This window comes from Ogataea haglerorum (assembly GCF_019207285.1).
Source record: "Ogataea haglerorum isolate 81-453-3 chromosome Unknown 81-453-3_NODE_2_length_903871_cov_94.662503, whole genome shotgun sequence".
Lineage (NCBI taxonomy): Eukaryota > Fungi > Ascomycota > Pichiomycetes > Pichiales > Pichiaceae > Ogataea > Ogataea haglerorum.
In genome coordinates this window covers 566,825-588,306 of record NW_025065152.1, presented here as the reverse complement: position 1 = coordinate 588,306, position 21,482 = coordinate 566,825, and the positions used below count along the sequence as shown (strand labels likewise).

Sequence of the window (21,482 nt, the reverse complement as noted above, 5' to 3'; positions counted from 1 at the left end):
TACCAAGACAGCTGAATCAAAATGCCAATTGACCCAGAAAAGCTCGCAAAGTTGCAAAAGGCCTCTGCCAAGAAGGTCGGCGGACAGAGAATCAAGGCAAAGAAGGTCAACAAGAGTGCTGAGGCCGATGACACCCAGCTGCAGAACACCCTTAAAAAGTTGAACGCTGAGGTTCTGACCGGCATCGAGGAGGCTAACTTCTTCAAGGAGGACGGCAAGGTCTTGCATTTCAACAGAGTTGGTGTCCAGGCTGCTGCTGCCTACAACACCTACACATTCAGCGGTTTCGCCCAGGAGAAGACTTTACCAGAGTTAATACCAAACATCTTGCCACAGTTGGGTGCTGAGAACCTGAGCATGTTGCAAAAGCTTGCTGAGCAATTGCAAGGAAGCCAAGCTGGAGCCGCTCCAGCATCCAAAGAGGAGGAGGACGTTCCGGAGCTGACTGAGGGTGAGACCTTCGAGAATGATGTTGAGTAGAGCAGATACATAATGAATGTATGACTACCATATTGTTGCACTGGCAAATATTCCGAAATACATACAAAGAAGGTGCTAGTAGTTATCCAATCAAGCAAGGGCCACCATCAAGGCAAGGACGAAAGCGTAGGTCGACTGCAAGCCGGCGTTGAGGTCCGCGGCACCGGCATGTATCTTGGTCTCGATAGCAACTGAGGATCCACCGGGCAAAGTGTGGATAGAAGTGCCGTTACCTGGGACAGCAGTGAACACGGGTGGTGATCCGGACAAGGAAGAGACGACTTTAGTTGAAGAGGCCGGCGTCACAGTTGTGATAACAGATGTCGAGGTTCCTGATGTCACGGAGAATGGAGGAGGATGAGTCGAGGAAACCACGGGAACCTCTGGACTGCTCTCCGACAGGATAGACTTTGACGGAGAAGGTGGTGGAACCACGGACGACTGAGGAGGAGCAGAGGACGGCGTTTCAGTGGAGTGGGTCGTTGTCGATGGCAGAGGGCAGTAAGTGGTAAAGACTGTGGTAAACTCTTCAAATGTCTGCGTCGTGATCACACATCCGGTGGTGACCGTGGATCCTTCTGTGGTAATGACCGTAGTCCATGTGGTTGGAGGCACTGAGCTGTGAGAAGAAGGCACCGTAATAGTAGAGGTGAGGGAGCTGCTATGGGTGACAGGGGTCGAGCTGGACTCCTCGCAGTCCGAGGTCTTGGTGGTGCTATCCTTTTCGGGCGAATGGGTGGACGAAGGATGCTTTGGAGCTGTAACTGTCACGTAGGCAGTACTGGTTGTCTCGGATTGCCAATCGTCCCCAACAGGCCTAGCTGGAGCAAGAGCCAGCAGGAAAGTAGCAGCGGCCAAAATCTTGTATCCCAACATTATATGTAACTAAGCTTATGGGTGACATTTTGTCATCTGGCTTTAAATATATACCCAATTGAAAAGTTTCTGCACTTCTATTCTGGGCTACTAGAAAACCATGTGCTGTGTGCGGTCTACCTTTTTAGTTGCTCTGGATCTCATGAGGAGCCACCTTAATTTTTTTCTGCTACCACCGTAACAGAATTTTTTATTGATAAGTAAATTCCCAGATCTTGCCTGCTGGACGCCAGACGTGAAATTTGCAAAACATTACGGCCGAACAATCTGACCATAACCTGGTTAGCCCTTTTGGTAATACAGAGAAAAAGTACCACTCAGTCCTCGATATGGTGCCATATAGATTTTATGTTCAACCAAGAGAGACAGTTTTTGCGCGTCTGTAACAGGAACGAAGTGCCTCTCACGACTCAAATTTCCACATGCTAGAAATTAGGCAAACTCCGTACGACACGCAACTGTTTTGTGTAATGAACGCTGCCGTTCACTCAAAAATAGCTTTTGAAGCCAGTGGAATCAGAATTTGGGCAAGTCGCAGCTCGTCGAGATTCTCTGGATCCACATCGATAACATCTTGCGTACAAAACTGTTGCACCAAATCATCGTCGCTGCTGACGTCGGTCCCATCCAGTCGGTTCTCGAAATCGTACTCAACGTTCTGTAGCATTGCAAACCGCTTGAAGCTTGTTTGGTACTCGTCTTTCGTCGCAAGCAATTGCTGGTAGATTGGAGATTTGATTTCATACAGATTTGGATCAGCCAATTCCACAGCCTCTATAGTCCTACCGGTGATTTTGCTCAGTTGCGATATGTCTCTTCTGTGTCTCTCTAGTATGAGAAGCTCAAGCAGGCGGTCATGTAGTTTGGAGGTCGTTGTCGGGACAAGCTCATAACTCCCGTCCGGCCTCTTCTCAAGTCCTCGAAAGATCAGCGAACTGTAGTCCTGCGGAATGCTGTCAAAGAGGTCAAGACGAAAATCGATCATTTCCTGGACGTCCCTTTCGCGCGCATGTTTAATCTCCTTGAAGAGAAAAATGTTGTAGTCGAGTGGGAAGTCTGACACTTGGGCGAGCTTTTGAGAGCTGGCTGTCTGCAATTTAGCCAAACTGGGTGGAGACTGCACAAAGGACATTTTCTACAAAAAATATTTAATAATGTCGTCTTTTGTTGTCGATCTTTGGGACTCCGTTTTCCAGCCGGGAGCAACGCCCACACTTGTGAAAGCGACCCACGCGTCTTTCGTTTGCTTGGTCACTTCTCTGTTGGTGATGATATTCCTCAGCAGGTCTATTCACTTTGTCAACTTGTTGGTGATCTCTCTTCTACTATGGGGATCCGTGACGTGGTTTATTGGAGAAATAGCGAAAGAGAAGAACAAATTGGAACAGAACGGAAAGGAACAGCCGATCAAGAAGCAGCAAGACTCCAAAAAAGAGAAATAGACTTTGTATCCACGCTGCGAGACGGGCTCAGTCTAATTATTAGCTCAGCCATTACTAATATAATTTTGTAAATTTAATTATATCTCATGAGCAAGAAATTTATGCCAAAGACGCCCGTGGACTTGGCTCCGCCACGGGACGATCCCATAACAATGGCTGAACTTGCGAAGTGTGACGGTAAGCTTTGCGACAGCATTGCAATTTCTAACAAAAAGGTGAGCAAACGGACAAGATGTACATAGCCATCAAAGGCACAGTTTTCGATGTCTCGCACAATCAAGCTGCCTACGGCGTCGGTAAGGGCTACCACGTATTCGTTGGCAAAGACGCGTCACGAGCTCTTGGGAAAAGCTCTCTGAAGCCCGAGGATACGTCACCCGATATAAGCTGGGATTATTCCACCTTAACGGAGAAACAACTGAAGGTCTTGGATGACTGGTTCACGTTTTTCAGCAACAGGTATAATATTGTGGGCCGTGTAAGCGATCTGCCTACGAAGAAGGACACGTAGGCCACCTAAGTGACCCCAGGAGCCTATTATCTAGTTGCGGATGTCGGATTAAATCTTTGCACCGACAGAAAAGTCGTGCGCTGTGTTGGTAATTCAAGGGGTAGTAAAAGGTAAATAACAGGATTAAGTCAATTTTGTTTTGATTCAAAAAAGTTTTATTTTGCACTAGCCTTCGTTTTTCAAGTGCAAAATGGAACAGGCTATGCTCGTCAACAACCGCAGGCCCCAAAATGTTGTGGACGGGGTGCCTCGGAGCAGCCTGAGTCGCACATTGGGCGATAGTGCTTTCATAGATGTTCGGAAAGAGACCCCGTTGCCGAACAACAACAGACTCCAATATGGTAACCAGCCGGGATCATATTACCCTCCAACAAACTACCAGGGATACCAGAAACCTCATCCGGGAGCATATCAAGCTCCACATCAGCGACACGATATGTACATGCCCATGCAACCTCAAGTAGACTATTATGGCCGACCACCTAACATGGCTCCTCCAAGGATGTTTGGTGAAGGAGCATCGCATTCGAGAAGAAGTTCGCTTGTGTCAAACTCTTCCAGCTCAGTGAACAAGTTTTTCAAGAGAGGAATGAAGTTCGCCAAAGATGACGACGACGATGGAAACGGAGATCCGGACGGCGACGTGGAAGTCGAAGCCTCTGCTAGCACAGTTTCTTTTGACGACCTGCAACACATAAGAGGGGGTGGAAGATACGGAAATGGCTCGTCTGCTTTGGATACTCAGCCTTATATCCCCATGATCTCCAACAGACCACGAGCTCCTAACGGCCAACTGTCAAATGTGCAGTACCGTAAGCAAATGACCGCGCAGAAGAAAATGGTAGCTGCACAGATGGCAAATGCCAACAAAGGCCCCCCACGGGCAATGAGTTTGGAGGCAGGCATGATGCGGTATCCCAGAACGATGTCTATGCAATCAGCAGGCCCAGGCCCCGTGAGTCCAGGCCCCAGAATGGGATATGATCCAAGGGCTATGTCCATGCAAACGAGACCTCCGCCATTCAATAATCAATTTGGTGGTCCTGATCCAAGCAACTACAATTCTCCGAAGGCCATGTCGATGACGTCGAGATTTTCAAATTCGCCGTATAGGGCTCCACAAGGCATGGCTCCTCAGCCTACAAACTATGGCGGTAAGGTGGGTCAAAATAATCCAGCTATTCCAAGTTTCAACTCTGAATATCCTCAGACCAGTCAGGGCATGCAAATTCCACCTCAGATTCGTCCCGGTCCAGGAGGCCAACTAGGTCAACAGCGCGCTCCAAGTCCTTACTCGCAACTGCCTCCGACGTCGAGACATCCTCAGCCCGTCACCCAACAGACTATACCCCAGCAAGAACGTTACATGACTGTCAACCAAAGCAAGCCCGGACAGATACAACATGTCAGCACTTTCGAATCGCAAACTTCGCCAGCCTTTTCAAGCACAGCACGAGTCATTCCACCAGCTGATCAGAACGAGACGTCTTTTCCGGTGCAAAATAGGCAAACTGCGCAGCAATATACTGCAACCGAACCTCAAATTAAACAAAAAGCTTTGGGAGCTGAGGGATCATCCAATCCTATCAGTTCCATAAACCGTGCAAGTGATCCACAGTTGCAACAGTTGCAACAGAAGCATAATGATGTACCTGCAGAAGTTGCAGCGAATCTAGAGGAGGAAAGAGGGGTCCAGCCGACTGATGAGCCTTCTCAGGTTCAAACTACCGCTTTTGAATATTCGCCAGGCAATATTCCTCCTCCAGAACCGTTCCAGCCGGTGAAAAAGAACAACAGGGGTAAACTCAACCGCTATGTATTCGCTGACAGTGACGATGAACATGACGAGGGTCCAGTGTATCAGGAAACAGATCTTATCAAAGAGCTGCCAAGTGACCAAGGGCCATTAGACAAAAAGACTGTGAAAGAAGAACCAGCCAGAGAGAGCATGGAAAAGCCTCGGGGGAAGCAACCTTCTCAGCCCCATTCTGATGGCTCCCAGACTTTTGACGCTGGTCCTCTAACTTCATTGAATTCAGTTTTGTCGACTTCTACGCAAAAAAGTCGTAGTGAGCATGATAAGACAACAAGACAGTCGTCGCATCACTCTGAGCAGACTGCATTTCCATCGGGAGGCGAGCCGGATTCGTCTATGTTCTCGCTGACATCGTCGCACGAGACCCCTAAAAAGCAACGCGTTGCTAGTTCTCAGGTGTATCAGCTTGCTAATGCCAGCTCATCCCATCAAGAAATTTTCACAACAGCAACAGAACTACCGATTGATGAGAATGTGCAAGACATGCAACAACCGAAGATTACTACTGATATCGATGACTACGATACTAGCAAGAACAATTCGTACTCAACTCTCAATGATTTGGAAGCTCCTCAGAATGTGATTGAGCAGGGTGACAACTCTTCTTTCGACTCAATCTCTAAAACTCCGGACCACACAGTAATCACTAATATTGACACTGAAAATAAGGTTAGAGACCAAGAACTTGATTCTCTTAACCCAAATTTCGCTCCAAAAGGGAACTTTTCTGATTCCAGGGATTTCAACAATAACTCAATTGGGACCGGAGGCGCTTTGATGAGTACTGAGAAACAAAACTCCTTCAGCAGTTCAGAAACTGTAAGTCCCGCTATGAAAAATATTTCAATTGAGGAAAATAAGGCAGACGGTGGCGAAGGTACACTCGAAGATAACTTATATTCACCGCGCGAGCGGATTGTTCCGCCAAGAAGTACTCGTCGCAGAGAAGACACCAATTTAACGCATGGATATGAGATGCAAAGATCAATGATTTCCCAGACTATGCAAATTCCACAAGAGCCTGTGCCCATGGCCAAAGCGCAAGAAGAAAATGAGACTCAAAAACAGCATTCTGTCCCTCCCAATGTTGGGCATTACAAATCGATGCTCTTGCCTGCTCAGAATGACGAGTATTCGAAGAAGGGGCAACCTACACAGCACAAGAACGACTATAAAAAAGATGATAATGACTCAGGTCTCAGGTCTAACAGCTCATCAGCCTCATCAAAAGTTCGCTCCAGGAAACCACCCCCTCAGCCGATCGCAGCCAATAAATCCACGCAGCTCGAGACCGCAAAAAAATCACCGTTTATGGGATTCAGAGAAGCATTTTCCAAGCCAGTTTCCACAGGAAACAGCCCAAAGCTGCCTAATGCTAAGCATTTCCTAAAGAAGATTTCCCGAAGGAAGCGTGATGAGGATGGCTATGCGAACAGTTCAATAACAGATTCTTCGACGATTTCCATACAAAATAACGACTACGCCCAGAATTACCACGGACTCACAATCAATCTACCTCCAAAAGATGCAGATTCCAATTTCAAGAACAAGAAGTTGCCTAAAACTCCTATCACCCCTTCGGACTCGCTCATGAACTATAGATTGTCAGTAAATTTGGCCAATGAGGAGAATGACCACAGGTTGAGTAGAATTATTGATATGGATCTTGATGAGCAGGGTTTCACTCAAAATTCGAGTTTAGATGACATCAATGGATATAACACCAGTACTGATTTGGAAAAAGCCACCCCTCTTGCGAGCCCAAGTATGAATATGGATACAAGAGGGGATCGGACATTTGTTAAACAAACTCGGCTAAGTGGACCTTCAAGTACAGAGCATATGAACGGTAAAATGGCAACTCCTCCTCTCAGTAAGGGAGAGGAAGATTTCAACTTCACGTCCCCAGAATCGAGCAACACAGGAAAGATTTATCTGGGAGATTATCCTGAACTTGCCACTTATCAGCATATGATGAGCAAACAAAGCCAGCGTCAGGATCAACCATTGAATACCAAATCGTCTCAGAATGCTTTCCAGGATGCCAAGGAGAGACCACTAGTGCCACCTAGCTCATTATATGACGTAAAGGACAGACAGATGACGCCTGTCTTTCAGTCAACCAATCAACAGAATAACCAAGCTGCAGTCTTCACGCCAGAACAATTGGAGCTTTTTAATTCGAACCAGGAACTGTTTAATGAGCTTCAAATTGTTTCCAGCGAGCTGGCAGATAGCATATCCAGAGAGATTAGACTTCAACGCAAGTTGGAAGTGAATAATATCCCGGTCGAGGGAGACGTCGTCTCTGAAGAGTCAAAGATTGCAAGTCTTACGCAGCAACTGGCGGATGAAAGACGCAAGAGGTTTGCTGTGGAAGAGTTCCTTGCCCAGCAGTATAATAAAGGGTTTGATGTTGAGGATCTCAAAAAGAAGGTGTACAATAATTCTGATATGGGTTACAAAGTGTTCAAGTTGACTGAAGAAATCAATCTAAACAAATCGAAGTACGAAATGATGGAGCAAGAGAATGGCGAGCTCAAGAAGAGGCTAGAAAAGTTGGCCAGCGAGAACAAGGAGCTAATTGGCACTACCATTCCGAAATTGAAAAACCAGCTGGAGGTGGCCGAGAATTCAGTTTCCGCGGCTACCTGCGGCTCTCTTTTGAAAGAGATTGAGCAGCTCAAGTCTGAAAAGTTGCATTTGAGGAGCCAGCTGAGCTCTAAGGGCAACATCGCAGAGCTCGAGTCTCAAAAAGAGGAGTTGCGCGAGGCCCTCAAAAACGTGAAAGCCCAAAAGGAGATGGATCTAAGAATGTGCGCAGAGAGAATCCGTACCTTGGAAGCCAAGGTTGAGAAGCTCACTCTGACGAATGAACGGTACGTTCAAAAATTTGGACAGATTGTGGCTGATGAATGACGAGTTGGTTTATGATCATGTATGTATATTGTTAAGACAGTACGAATGGAAGATACGAAAAATAAAAATACTGAATTTTTCATTCGTTTATAAAGTATTGAAATTTACTTTGAATATGGAAGACCCTCCACACAAGCGCAAGAGAAGCGTTTCTGATGATGAGGGTTACGAGCCCTCGTTGATAGGATCTTCCGACCTCCCTGGAAGAGCTCCACCAGAAGTTCCTTCAGAGGGGTATCAGCGGTCAGAGTCTTGGGCCAAGAGGCCTAGACGAGCCTTATTACCAAGGGAGGTGGAGTTGGCCAAGAATGTATGCGCCGAGATCGGAAAGATTGGCGAATATCCTCAACAGTTGTCGCTCGACTTGGAGAACGTGTCGGGTTCCATTGCGCAAGAGATCGACTCCGATGACTACTTGCGCAACTCCCTGCTCGAATTCCTAGTGGCATTGACCGTTGAACAGCCCCAAAAGGTGTTCATTGTTGGTGCGCTCGTCCAGCTGACAAATTTCAAAAACCCCAAAGCCGGTCAGTATGTCTTGGAGTACCTGCATTCAAAGGCACAGAACCTATTTGAACAGATTAAAGTTGCTAGCGACGACGTGTTGGAGTCTAGCGAATGCGGTGTGATTACTAGACTCAAGCTTATTCTACGTCTGCTTGCTGTACTGAGCCCGATGATGGTCTCTGGCGATCCAATCACGAGGACCTACGAGCACTTGATGGAGCTGGCCGTCGAGCTACAGGACAACTCCGTCCAGCGAGTCGCAGTGGCTCAGCTGCTGTATTTCAACGTGCTAGTATCTGTGCCGTATTACTTAGCGGTGCAGAAAGATGAGAGCTTTTCGGATCGTGTTCTCGCTATTGCACGCAAGTTCAAGCTTGCGGATGTGTCTGAAGAGAGCCGGGCTAACTATAGACACTTCAAGTCTCCTAACAGACCGTACGAAGCTAAGGAGCTCGTGAAATTGATTTTACCTGCACTGGAAGCCGTCGACAAAGAGCTTCCGTTCTTTGTTGACTTACAGCAAATAATCAGGTCGCACGAGCCTGAGGATGTTGAGAAACACCTGTTCCAACAGTTCAACATTCCGTCGAGTGAGCACTGGGCTTCGTACAATCTACGGGGAAATATTGATTCTCTTTGGAAGTATCCGCGCTATGTCTTGGAATGCTTCTTGCCTTCTGTCACTGGTTTCGATACGGTTCCTCCAGTCGACTCCTACCTCTCTATAATTCTAAGAGACGTGACTCAGGACATTGTTCAGAACATGGAGTTCAACCGTGTTACTGTTTCCAGACAAATGTTGTCATTGAATGTGTTTTTCAACGAGAAACTGTTCTCTAAACCTAACTCTTCCATCGACAAGCTCACGATCCTCAACAACCTCAACTCGGGCGTGGATTTGATTAGCAGCTTGGAGAACAATGAGGAGCTCGATCCACAAGTCAAAGAGTCCATGATTCAGTCTGCAACGTATGTCCAGCAGGAATTTGACCAGGGCTACACCTCGACGTGGAAGATGGAGCAGGTGGTCACCGAAGCCGTGCTGGACCTTATGTTCCATCTTCCAAATGCGCCTTCCCCCTCTGTGTACTATCAGATGCTTTTGGCGGACACGTGCGGAAGAGATTGGGCAAACGTGAGACGGGCACCGGAGTCGGAAGACAAGGTCACTTTTGCCAAAGTTCTGGGCACTGCCATTCGCTTCTTCTACTCCAACTTCAAATATCTGGATTTTGAGCTTCGCGAGAGATTTGTCCTCTGGATGACCGCCCAGCTCAGCAATTTTGGATTCGACTGGCAATGGACGGAATGGATTGACGATCTCAATACCTTAGACAAGTTATTCTACCATCCAGCCATTTATCTTTTCAGGAACATTATCGGTAGAGAGATACGACTTAGCACTCCTCAAACGATTAAGGCTACCTTGCCCCCAGAATTCCACCGCTTTCTGCGGCTCTCACTCTGGGATAAGAGACAGGTGATTAACTTTGACAGCAAACTGTTCGGATCAAAGCTCGCAGAGTCTGCTTACGAGACGAACTTCGCGGCAGAGGAAAATATAGAGGCGATCCCTGAGGATGCCGGAAATGCCGAAATCTACCATATTGTGGACCAGTATCTGTTCAACAGCGAGGACCACCCGTACCACGAGGTTTGTCACAGTATTTACACCAACATTCAAGAAGGAGAGTCGCTGCAACAGTTCAACGATTTGATTGTGCTCCTAAAGGAACAAATAGCCAGGGAATCTGCCGAACATCCGGGAGCCGAAGAGTATCTTATCGGAAACATTGACTGCTACATTGTGACACTGGTGATCCAGTCCACATGTATCATAGGTTCGCGTTCGCTATCCGTGGTCGAAAGTGGTGCTCTGGAGCTTTGTGGGGCGAAGCTACGCAAGGTGCTTGGGCTTCCCGCGGCAGAGGGAGAACATGAAGACGTGGAGAACGACCAGTTCCCGCTGTTGAAGGCAGAAGAAGTAGTTGAACGTCAAAAATGGTTGATTGACGGCGTGCTTCGCCTGTGGAATAACGAGCCAAGAATTGGCTATCTGATTTTGGAAAGAATCAAGAATAAGGGATTTATTTCTAGTACGCAGCTGGTGGACTCGTTCTTTGCTAACAATGAGAGCTTGACTATGATCAGCCAGGTTTATGCTAGTGAGCTTTTCGACCGCATGGTGACGAGTTCTGGGTCAGAGGCCGAGTCAAAAGATTTGCTACAGACCTTTTACAGCAAGATCATCGAGCATATCGAACTTCTGATTGAGAAGCTGGGCGACGACCGCGAGGAAATGATCTTAGGCACCGTCGAGACAGAGGAAAGCGCAGACCAAGACACAGAGTTACGCTGGGGTCTACACGGGTGCTTTGAAATCATGCGCTCAAAAGCACGCAAATTCGCCAGCCTAACTGATTTCGAGCTGCTTGGCGAAAAGATCGAAGGCGGAGTGCGTTCTGAGGTGGCTCGAAAATATGTTGCAGCAATTGTCGACGGCATCCGCACATCGGCCAATTAGTTACTCTTAGCAATAGCTGATACTTAATGTACAACAATGTAAACTGCTGCACGAACGCGGTGTAGAGAATTTTAGAATAAGGAGGAACGAAAATCAGACACGCTGCAATCCGGTCCCCTGAAATCGGGTAACACGTGATGGAAACCCGATGTGAAAAAGAAATCGAGGCCTGGATATTTTTAGTAGTCTGGCCGGGATTGAAGATGACAGCAGCGGAGGCAACGAAGCGATCTTTGATGTAAAAGCTCTAAAGTGAGAAGAGACGCCATGCAATTGGCGGACGTAGCCGCAGAGTTGGCACGTCTAAATATAGAATTCCATACACCCTTTCGGATAGCCCGCATAGTTGCGCCACGTCCACCTAGATTTTTCTACCGCGACAGAAAAACCATAAAACACCTCTATGTGGCGCAGCACATTTTGTTTTGGATCTGGCACAGGATCCACCGTGGATTTGTCTCGTTTTACCTTTTTGTTTTTTTTCTTAAGCTGTTAACTCTTTGACCATCTCTCTGGGTGTTAATCTCGGCCAAGCACTACGACGACGCAAGCTCCATATATAACTGGGTTATAAGGTTGTATATCCGAGCGCGCACAGAGAACCCCTTAGAGTTAAACTGATTAGATATTCATTCGTTTACTCAAGAGGTAAGTTGTCCTCATTTTTCAGCAGAAAGTTTGATCTCGTGCTATTCCCGGTGTTTGCTACGTGTTCCGATGAACACAGTAGGGACACAAGTTTCCACAGTGCCAATACATCAGTCGGCCCACAAATATTATGTACCGACCAGCAGAAAAATTTGTACACCGCAGATTCGCGCAGATCAAAGAGGAAATCCACCCGGCACAATTAAAAATAGCCCGCACGGAGGTGCCTGATTCAGCTGAAATTTAGATACAAAATCATACTAACATTCTTTAGTAAATAGGGATGTCGTATAACGATAATACCTATCATGACCCGAATAGGGCCAACCAAGGACAGGGTGGCTATTACAGCGAGAATTATAGCCAGTCCGAAGATGCCTTCGGTCAACCCCCAGGTCAACAGGAATACTATGATCCGCAAGACCCTTACTACCAAGGTTACGCACAGGGCTATGATCAGCAGGACGCTTACTATCAACAAGGCTATGACCAACAATATGCCTCAGATCCTAACCTGAACCAGCAAGGATACTATGACCAACCTGGATCGCGTGATCCAGAAGCTTACTCTGATTTTAGCTACGGTCCAGGTGGTGCTCCTGGCACTCCTTATGATGGATATGGAACTCAGTACACTTCATCTCAAATGAGTTACGGTGGACCAAGATCATCGGGTGCTTCTACCCCTGTTTATGGGGCAGGCCCATATGACCAATCGGGAATCAGCGCTTTGCCCACCGATCCATATCCCGCATGGACTGCTGACAACCAAGCCCCAGTTACCATCGAACAAATTGAAGACGTTTTCATTGACCTAACCAACAAGTTTGGTTTCCAAAGAGATTCTATGAGAAACATCTTCGACTACTTCATGACAATGCTGGACTCCAGATCCTCAAGAATGTCACCTGCTCAAGCTTTACTCTCGTTGCATGCTGACTACATTGGTGGTGATACTGCCAACTACAAAAAATGGTATTTCGCTGCTCAGCTGGATCTGGACGATGAAGTCGGTTTTCGTAATATGGCTCTTGGTAAGCTTTCGAGAAAAGCTAGAAAGGCCAAGAAGAAGTCCAAGAAGGCAAGAAAAGCTGTTGAAGAGAACGGTGAAGATACAGAGAGAACCTTGAGTGAGTTGGAAGGTGACAATTCTTTGGAAGCCGCCGATTACAGATGGAAAGCAAAGATGAACGCGATGACTCCTTTGGAACGCGTTAGACAAATCGCTCTGTGGCTTTTGCTCTGGGGTGAGGCTAACCAAGTCAGATTTACTCCAGAATGTTTGTGCTTCATTTACAAATGTGCTCAAGACTACTTGAATTCTGAAGCATGCAGACAGAGAGTTGATCCTGTTCCAGAAGGTGACTATCTCAATAGAGTCATTACCCCACTTTACCGCTTCATCAGAGCTCAAGTTTATGAGGTTGTTGATGGCCGCTATGTCAAGCGCGAAAAGGACCACAACAGCATCATTGGTTACGACGATGTCAACCAGCTTTTCTGGTACCCAGAAGGTATTTCCAGAATTGTTTTTGAGGATGGCACTAGGTTAGTCGACTTCCCACCTGAGGAGAGATACTTCAAATTGGGCGAAATCGAATGGAGCAATGTTTTCTTCAAAACATACAAGGAAGTCAGAACTTGGTTACACGTTGTCACCAACTTCAATCGTATCTGGGTTTTACACATATCAATTTTCTGGATGTACGTGGCCTACAACGCTCCAACTTTCTACACACACAACTATGTCCAAGTGCTCAACAATCAGCCGCTTGCTTCTTCGAGATGGGCTTCTGCTGCTCTGGGCGGTACTGTTGCAGCTGGTATCAACGTCTTGGCCACTATTTTCGAGTGGATGTTTGTTCCTAGAGCCTGGGCCGGTGCTCAGCATTTGTCTAGAAGACTCGGTTTCCTGTGTTTGATCCTCGCAGTCAACCTTGCTCCTGTTATTTTCGTGTTTTCATGGGCAGGTCTGCAGACAAAATCGAAAGCCGCCGAAGTTGTTTCCATTGTTTCGTTTTTCATTGCCGTTGCCACAATTGTGTTTTTGTCTCTCATGCCTTTAGGAGGTTTGTTCACTTCGTACATGAAGAAATCCACAAGAAAGTATGTGGCATCGCAAACTTTCACTGCCTCTTTCTCTCGTTTGGAGGGATTGGACATGTACCTTTCGTGGTTCATGTGGTTTTTGGTTTTCGTCGCGAAGTATACTGAATCTTATTTCTTCCTGATCTTGTCTCTGAGAGATCCAATTAGAAATTTGTCCACTATGACTATGAGGTGTCACGGAGAAAAATATTACGGCAACGTGGTTTGCAAACAACAGGCCAGAATCACTCTGGGTTTGATGATCGCTACCGATTTGGTGTTATTCTTCTTGGATACTTACATGTGGTACATCTTGGTCAACTGTTTGTTCTCTGTCGGAAGATCTTTCTATCTGGGTATTTCTATTTTGACACCTTGGAGAAACATCTTCACCAGATTGCCAAAGAGAATCTATTCCAAGGTTTTGGCTACCACTGACATGGAGATCAAGTACAAGCCAAAGGTTTTGATTTCCCAAGTCTGGAATGCTATTGTCATATCTATGTACAGAGAACATTTGCTGGCCATTGATCATGTTCAGAAATTGCTTTACCACCAAGTTCCATCGGAAATCGAGGGCAAGCGTACATTGAGAGCACCTACATTCTTTGTTTCTCAGGATGACAACAACTTCGAGACGGAGTTCTTCCCAAGAAACTCTGAGGCAGAAAGACGTATCTCTTTCTTTGCTCAATCTTTGGCTACACCTATTCCTGAACCATTGCCTGTGGATAACATGCCTACATTTACTGTTTTCACGCCTCACTATTCCGAAAAGATCTTGCTCTCTTTGAGGGAAATTATCAGAGAGGATGATCAATTCTCTAGAGTCACCTTGCTTGAATACCTGAAACAACTGCATCCAATCGAGTGGGATTGTTTCGTCAAAGACACTAAGATTTTGGCTGAGGAAACAGCTGCATTTGAGAATGGTGAGGAGAAGGATGAGGACAACATGAAGAACGAAATTGATGACTTGCCCTTCTACTGTATTGGTTTCAAGTCTGCCGCTCCTGAGTACACTCTGAGAACCAGAATTTGGGCTTCTTTGAGATCTCAAACCTTGTACAGAACTGTGTCTGGTTTCATGAACTACTCCAGAGCTATCAAACTGCTTTACCGTGTTGAGAATCCTGAGATTGTTCAAATGTTTGGCGGTAACGCAGAAGGATTGGAGAGAGAACTTGAAAGAATGGCTAGAAGAAAGTTCAAGTTTGTTGTTTCTATGCAACGTTTGACCAAATTCAAGCCGGAAGAGCTTGAGAATGCGGAGTTCCTGCTTCGTGCTTACCCGGACTTGCAAATTGCATACTTGGATGAAGAACCACCTCTCAACGAGGGGGATGAGCCAAGAATCTTCTCTGCCTTGATTGATGGACACTGTGAAATTATGGAGAATGGAAGAAGAAGACCTAAGTTCAGAGTTCAGCTTTCCGGCAACCCAATTCTGGGAGACGGTAAGTCTGATAACCAAAACCATGCTATCATTTTCACCAGAGGTGAATACTTGCAATTGATTGATGCTAACCAGGACAACTACTTGGAGGAATGTCTAAAGATCAGATCCGTTCTCGCTGAATTCGAGGAGTTGAATGTCGAACAGGTCAACCCTTATGCTCCTGGTCTGAAATCTGAAATCAGCAAGATCCATCACCCTGTTGCAATTGTTGGTGCCAGAGAGTACATTTTCTCTGAGAACTCTGGTATTCTTGGTGACGTGGCTGCCGGTAAGGAGCAAACTTTCGGTACCTTGTTCGCAAGAACGCTGGCTCAAATCGGTGCCAAATTGCACTATGGTCACCCTGATTTCTTGAATGCTATCTACATGACTACTAGAGGTGGTGTTTCCAAAGCTCAGAAAGGTTTGCACTTGAACGAAGATATCTATGCAGGTATGGTCGCCATGTGCAGAGGTGGAAGAATCAAGCACTGTGAATACTACCAGTGTGGTAAAGGAAGAGATCTTGGTTTCGGATCTATCTTGAACTTTACTACGAAAATTGGTGCTGGTATGGGTGAACAAATGCTCTCCAGAGAATACTACTACTTGGGTACTCAGCTTCCTTTGGACAGGTTCCTTTCTTTCTACTATGCTCACTTGGGTTTCCACATCAACAACTTATTTATTCAATTGTCTCTTCAGATGTTCATGTTGACTTTAGTCAACCTAACCTCTCTTTCTCATGAGTCTATCTTGTGTCTTTACGACAGAAATAAGCCAATTACTGACATTCAGTATCCGTTGGGTTGTTACCAACTGATGCCGTCCATTGACTGGATTAGACGTTACACGCTGTCGATTTTCATTGTTTTCTTCATTGCCTTTGTTCCATTGCTTGTCCAAGAATTGATTGAGAGAGGCGTGTGGAAGTGTGCTTACAGATTCTGCAGACACTTCCTGTCTCTTTCCCCATTGTTTGAAGTGTTTGTTGCCCAAATCTACTCTTCTTCTCTGTTGAACGATATTTGCGTTGGTGGTGCTAGATATATCTCCACCGGAAGAGGTTTCGCAACAGCCAGAATTCCATTCTCTGTGCTGTATGCCAGATTTGCCGACTCCACTATTTACGTTGGTGCCAGATGCATGATTATGTTGCTGTTTGGTACAGTTGCACACTGGCAAGCTGCTCTTCTCTGGTTCTGGATTTCCATTGTTGCCTTGATGTTCTCTCCATTCGTGTTCAACCCACACCAATTCTCCTGGGAGGACTACTTTATCGACTACAGAGACTTCATCAGATGGTTGTCCAGAGGTAACACCAAATGGCACAGAAACTCTTGGATTGGTTACATTAGGTTGACTAGATCCAGGGTCACCGGTTTCAAGAGAAAGGTCATCGGTGATGACTCCGAGAAGGCCGCTGGTGATGCAGCTAGAGCTCACAGATCCAACGTCTTCTTCTCTGATACTTTCCCATGTATGGTCTACACTGCTGGTTGTTTCATTGCTTACACTTTCATGAACGCCCAAACTGGTGTTATTGATACCGAGCCAGTTAACTCTGTGCTGAGATTGGTCATTTGCTCTTTGGCCCCAATTGTCATTGATATTGGTGTCTTGTTCGGTTGTTTGGGCCTGTCTTGTTGTGCAGGTCCAATGCTTGGAATGTGCTGCAAGAAGACGGGTGCTGTCATGGCTGCCGTTTCTCACGGAATTGCAGTCGTGGTCAACCTTGTCTTCTTCATTGTCATGTGGGTTTTGGAAGGATTCCACTTCGGCAGAATGCTGATCGGATTGATCACCATGATCTATGTCCAAAGACTGATTTTCAAATTTATGACCTTGTTGTTCTTGACCAGAGAGTTCAAGAGCGACCACGCCAACGTCGCCTTTTGGACAGGAAAGTGGTATGGTTCTGGACTTGGATGGGCAGCATGGACTCAGCCTTCCAGAGAATTCTGCGCCAAGATCATTGAGATGTCTCACTTTGCTGGTGACTTTGTTCTGGGACATGTGATTCTGTTCTTGCAATTCCCAATTCTCTGCATTCCTCTGATTGATAGGTGGCACTCTTTGATGCTCTTCTGGCTTAAGCCAAGCAGACAGATTAGACCGCCAATCTACTCTCTCAAACAGGCTAGATTGAGAAAGAGAATGGTGAGAAAATACTCCACTTTGTACTTCGGTATTTTGATCATCTTTGTCGTTCTGATTGCTGCACCAGCCGCAGTTGGATCTATGAAGAGTGTTGATATTGAAAAGCAAATCGGAACCTTGCCTAAGTTTGCTGAAGGCTTGTTCCAGCCAAGACACCAGGACAACAACGATACTGGATTCGGCACTAGTGGATTAACCCATCACTGGACTACCACCACGTCTTTGGCCACTTGGTCTACCAAAGCATGAGTGAAGCGTCATTGAATAAAAGTTCAAGACATAGCAAAGTGTACACTAGTTGGACTTTTAGGATCCATCGTGAAATTATATATCTGCGATTGGTTATATTTTGAGATACAGTTACATAACATTACTATAGCAGTATCAACATTAAAACATTTTTAGTGGTGGAATAATCTGATAGGGTTTTCCACATAAACCATCTCGTAAGAGTCAGCAGCATCAAAAACGGCTCTATCCATAACAGAGCCAGTTGGAGCAGCAACGTATTTCACCCCAGATCTGGCAGCCCTGTGGATGTTGTCTGGGAATGGGAAGAAGGCGTCCGAGGACAAGGAAACGTCTGTCAGTTTCTTGAGCCACTCACGTCTTTCTTGAGCCGTAAGTGGAGTGGGAACTTCCTCGAATTTAGATTCGTAGTCACTTTTTTCTGGCTCCTCCGTTGGGATTTGACCAGTGACAAATAGATCAATAGCGTTCGACTTGTCTGGTCTCTTGACACCTTTGGCCCATTTAAAGCCCAAGACCCTAGGGTGGTGTCTCAACCACCAGTTGTCCGCCTTGTCACCAGCCAGTCTGGTGCAGTGGATTCTGGACTGTTGTCCGGCTCCCAAACCAATAACCATACCATTCTTTGCGTAACAGACAGAGTTGGATTGGGTGTATTTCAGAGCAATGGTGGCAACAGTTAGGTCGATCGAGGCCTGCTCTGTCAAGGCAGTGTTTTTAGAGACAAAGTCCTTGAACGAAGAAGAGTTGATGATTGCATCATTTCTCTTCTGTTGCAATGTGATGCCGTAAACCTGTCTAGATTCGGTAGTCTTTGGGGTGTAGTTTGGATCAATTTGCAGGACACAATACTTGCCGCCCTTCTTCTTCTTTAAGATATCCAAAGCAGCCGGCTCATATCCTGGAGCAATGACTCCATCACTGACTTCTTTGGAAATGATAGACGCAGTTGGAACATCAACAATGTTGGAGAGCGCAATGAAGTCACCAAAAGACGACATTCTGTCGGCGCCTCGCGCTCTAGCGTATGCATTGGCCAGTGGCGAAAGATTCTCAATCTCACTAACGAAGTAGATCTTTTTTTCCATATCCGACAATGGGAGACCAACAGCGGCACCAGCTGGAGAAACATGCTTGAACGAAGCGGCAGCTGGAAGGTTCAAAGAGGCAGACAACTCCTTGACCAGAGGCCAGGAATTCAATGCGTCCAGCAAATTGATGTAGCCAGGAGAGCCGCTCAAGACCTTGAACGGAAGTTCTCCTTCAGTAACGAAAGCCTGTGCTGGCTTTTGGTGAGGGTTGGCACCGTATCTCAGGGGCAGTTGAGAAACACCCTCCGAGTATCTTTTTCTGAAGAAATCCGAAATTGCACTGTCATAGTCAGCAGTATGCTCAAATGCCTTCAGGGCAAATATTTGTCTAGCTTCAGGAGAAACGTCGCCTTTTGTGGCCAGCTCTTCCAAAAACTTGGAGTAATCCTTAGGATCAGACAGAATGGTCACTCTGGAATGGTTCTTGGCTGCAGCTCTCAGCAAAGTAACCCCACCAATGTCAATTTCCTCAACCGCCTCATCAATGGTCACGTTGATCTTAGCAACAGTCTCCTTGAATGGGTACAAATTACAGACGACAAAGTCTACCATATCAATGTTTTGTTCAGCAAGATCTTTTTCGTCCGATTCGTTCTTTCTGGCAAGAATACCGCCATGCACAGCAGGGTGAAGTGTTTTAACACGCCCTCCCAGCATCTCAGGAGCATGAGTGATACTGGAGACGTCTTCAACAGGGAAACCCGACTCTCTAAGCAATCTGGCGGTTCCTCCAGATGCGAGAAGTCTCACATCAGCTTGGACGAGACCTTTGGCAAGATCCAGAAGACCTGTCTTGTCGTAAACAGAGAGAATGGCAATTTTGGATTTGCTCGACTTGCTCATGATTAATTATAAAATTAATTAGACAGTTTCTTAATCGAATTCCTGTAAAATTGGTAAATTAATTTGATCATGAGTTGGAAAAAAATTAGAGGCAGCAGACAAATTAGACGTCCTTCCGATTTTACCGTAATTATCAGGTTGTCAACACTTTATTCGATTAAGTTACTTCGAAATATAGATACGAACAAAGCCCTAACAGTGGCCTTAACACCCAGCTTACTTTCTGTATCTCCACAAAGACAAGGTGTTGTGTTGCTTCCAGGTGTGTCTTCTTCCCTTTCTGGTCTTGTTGTACAGGTGACCCTTGGCAATACCTCTGGATTTCTTTCCAATGGCAGTAAGACCTCTAGCCTCCCTGTGCTTGTGGACAGGGTTGCAGATCCAGTTGTATCTTGGATCTCTTCTGATGGCTTTGTGTTGAGGGTCAACACAAATAACCTCGTAGTACTTGTAAGTGGAGTCCTCGTTAACCCAGTAGGAGTTCAAGACTCTCAAGTTGGCGGCCTTTCTTCCGACTCTCTCCTCAGCGGTAGATCTGAGAGACTTTTGGTACTTCAATTGGTTGACACCTTGGTTGGTTGGCTTACCGTACGTAGCACCCTTTGGAACAGGCCTCTTTCTGCCACCTCTTCTGACTCTAATTCTGAAGATGACGAAGCCCTGCTTGGCCTTGTATCCAAGTCTTCTAGCCTTGTCTGGTCTAGATGGTCTGGAAGCTCTGTGGATCACAGTCTTCTGTCTGTACTCCCAGCATCTGATTCTGAGAAGGAATCTCATGACATCAGACTGCTTCTTTCTTTGCAGCTCCTCGAGATATTTGTAGGCACCCATGGTTGATTAATTGATTAGCTTTGAGTTTAGTCGAAAATGAAAAAATTTGGTGGAAAAAAATCAAGGTCCAGAGGGTTTGGCTCAGAATAAAACATCACGTGACAAAAGAGTAGATTGGGTGGAAAAAAAAGACCCCCCAAAAACATCCGGCTATTGTTACGCATCCCCACCCCTTTCAAATCCATGTGCACGGATGTGCCGCCTTTTGCGCGTAATTGCGTCTGAAAACGCCCAATCACACGACCATTATGCACGTGACCAATTCTGATCTTATCTCTTCTGAGCCCTTATCTGACCGCTCCAAGCACATACCATTCCCCTCCAGCTCACGATATCTCCTGAATTGTCCCGTGCTACGTTGCACGGGCAGCTAAAGATTTCAGGTGTGGGATTTCAATTTCGCGCATAACCTTCGTTCCTTTCGTCCTGCCCCAATAGCAATTAAGCTTGCAGCAGCAATTTAAACAGTGCACTGCCCGAATGTGATGCGATAGGAACCTCCTAGCAATTAATAACCTGTCCACACTTTATACCCTCAACTAGTAAAATGTAAGTTAATGAAAACTAATTGACTAACCGGTACAGGTCTCAAGAAACTAAAGCCACCGCCAACGATGTTCAGAAGAAGGTGAACAAGTCTGCTGACAAGACTGAAAAGGAACTGGATTCCTTGGCTCATCAAACAAAATCGAAGATTGATGAGGTCTCCGACAACCTTTCAAAGAAGGTGGATGATTTCAAGGATGACTTGCCACAAAAAGAGGCCAAGGTCAAAGCGTATTTCAAGAAGGCTTACAACTCTGTTGTGGGTACTGCCACCAGTCTCTACACAAGCAGCGTGGAGACTGTGAAAGAGAACCCGGTCACTACCTCTCAGCTCTTCCTCGCCCTCGTTGGAACAGCAGGAGCTGTTTTTGCTCTTTCAACTGACCCTGACGTTTTCAACAAATGGATCAGCAAAAGAGAGAACAAGGCATTGGCTGGTGGAATAGCAGCCACCCTTGCTGTTCTAGACGGTCTCTTCATTTCCTACGTCAAGCAGAAGAAATCAACGTAACC

The 21,482-nt window shown here is 46.1% G+C and overlaps 10 protein-coding genes across 10 annotated transcripts; 6 read left to right on the top strand and 4 right to left on the bottom strand.

Moving 5' to 3' along the window:
* Positions 1-21: 21 nt before the first annotated feature.
* KL911_000920 (uncharacterized protein) lies at positions 22-480 on the top strand (the record flags this gene model as incomplete). The annotated part of the gene is made up of 1 exon (XM_043201228.1): positions 22-480. One exon carries the CDS (start codon positions 22-24, stop codon positions 478-480), a length of 459 nt encoding a protein of 152 aa, XP_043056484.1.
* A 90-nt stretch (positions 481-570) lies between these two features.
* On the bottom strand, positions 571-1,356 carry KL911_000919 (uncharacterized protein; the record flags this gene model as incomplete). The annotated part of the gene is made up of 1 exon (XM_043201226.1): positions 571-1,356. The coding sequence occupies one exon, from the start codon at positions 1,354-1,356 to the stop codon at positions 571-573; it is 786 nt and encodes a 261-aa protein (XP_043056483.1).
* Positions 1,357-1,840: 484 nt separating this feature from the next.
* KL911_000918 (uncharacterized protein) lies at positions 1,841-2,946 on the bottom strand (the record flags this gene model as incomplete). Its single annotated transcript, XM_043201225.1, has 2 exons — positions 1,841-2,491; positions 2,911-2,946. 2 exons carry the CDS (start codon positions 2,944-2,946, stop codon positions 1,841-1,843), a joined length of 687 nt encoding a protein of 228 aa, XP_043056482.1.
* An 84-nt stretch (positions 2,947-3,030) lies between these two features.
* Positions 3,031-3,309, top strand: KL911_000917 (uncharacterized protein; the record flags this gene model as incomplete). Its single annotated transcript, XM_043201224.1, has 1 exon — positions 3,031-3,309. The coding sequence occupies one exon, from the start codon at positions 3,031-3,033 to the stop codon at positions 3,307-3,309; it is 279 nt and encodes a 92-aa protein (XP_043056481.1).
* A 190-nt stretch (positions 3,310-3,499) lies between these two features.
* On the top strand, positions 3,500-8,044 carry KL911_000916 (uncharacterized protein; the record flags this gene model as incomplete). The annotated part of the gene is made up of 1 exon (XM_043201223.1): positions 3,500-8,044. The coding sequence occupies one exon, from the start codon at positions 3,500-3,502 to the stop codon at positions 8,042-8,044; it is 4,545 nt and encodes a 1,514-aa protein (XP_043056480.1).
* A 115-nt stretch (positions 8,045-8,159) lies between these two features.
* Positions 8,160-11,075, top strand: KL911_000915 (uncharacterized protein; the record flags this gene model as incomplete). Its single annotated transcript, XM_043201222.1, has 1 exon — positions 8,160-11,075. The coding sequence occupies one exon, from the start codon at positions 8,160-8,162 to the stop codon at positions 11,073-11,075; it is 2,916 nt and encodes a 971-aa protein (XP_043056479.1).
* Positions 11,076-12,006: 931 nt separating this feature from the next.
* On the top strand, positions 12,007-17,658 carry KL911_000914 (uncharacterized protein; the record flags this gene model as incomplete). Its single annotated transcript, XM_043201221.1, has 1 exon — positions 12,007-17,658. The coding sequence occupies one exon, from the start codon at positions 12,007-12,009 to the stop codon at positions 17,656-17,658; it is 5,652 nt and encodes a 1,883-aa protein (XP_043056478.1).
* Positions 17,659-17,810: 152 nt separating this feature from the next.
* On the bottom strand, positions 17,811-19,592 carry KL911_000913 (uncharacterized protein; the record flags this gene model as incomplete). Its single annotated transcript, XM_043201220.1, has 1 exon — positions 17,811-19,592. The coding sequence occupies one exon, from the start codon at positions 19,590-19,592 to the stop codon at positions 17,811-17,813; it is 1,782 nt and encodes a 593-aa protein (XP_043056477.1).
* Positions 19,593-19,808: 216 nt separating this feature from the next.
* KL911_000912 (uncharacterized protein) lies at positions 19,809-20,423 on the bottom strand (the record flags this gene model as incomplete). The annotated part of the gene is made up of 1 exon (XM_043201219.1): positions 19,809-20,423. One exon carries the CDS (start codon positions 20,421-20,423, stop codon positions 19,809-19,811), a length of 615 nt encoding a protein of 204 aa, XP_043056476.1.
* Positions 20,424-20,606: 183 nt separating this feature from the next.
* Positions 20,607-21,480, top strand: KL911_000911 (uncharacterized protein; the record flags this gene model as incomplete). The annotated part of the gene is made up of 2 exons (XM_043201218.1): positions 20,607-20,634; positions 21,026-21,480. 2 exons carry the CDS (start codon positions 20,607-20,609, stop codon positions 21,478-21,480), a joined length of 483 nt encoding a protein of 160 aa, XP_043056475.1.
* Positions 21,481-21,482: the final 2 nt, after the last annotated feature.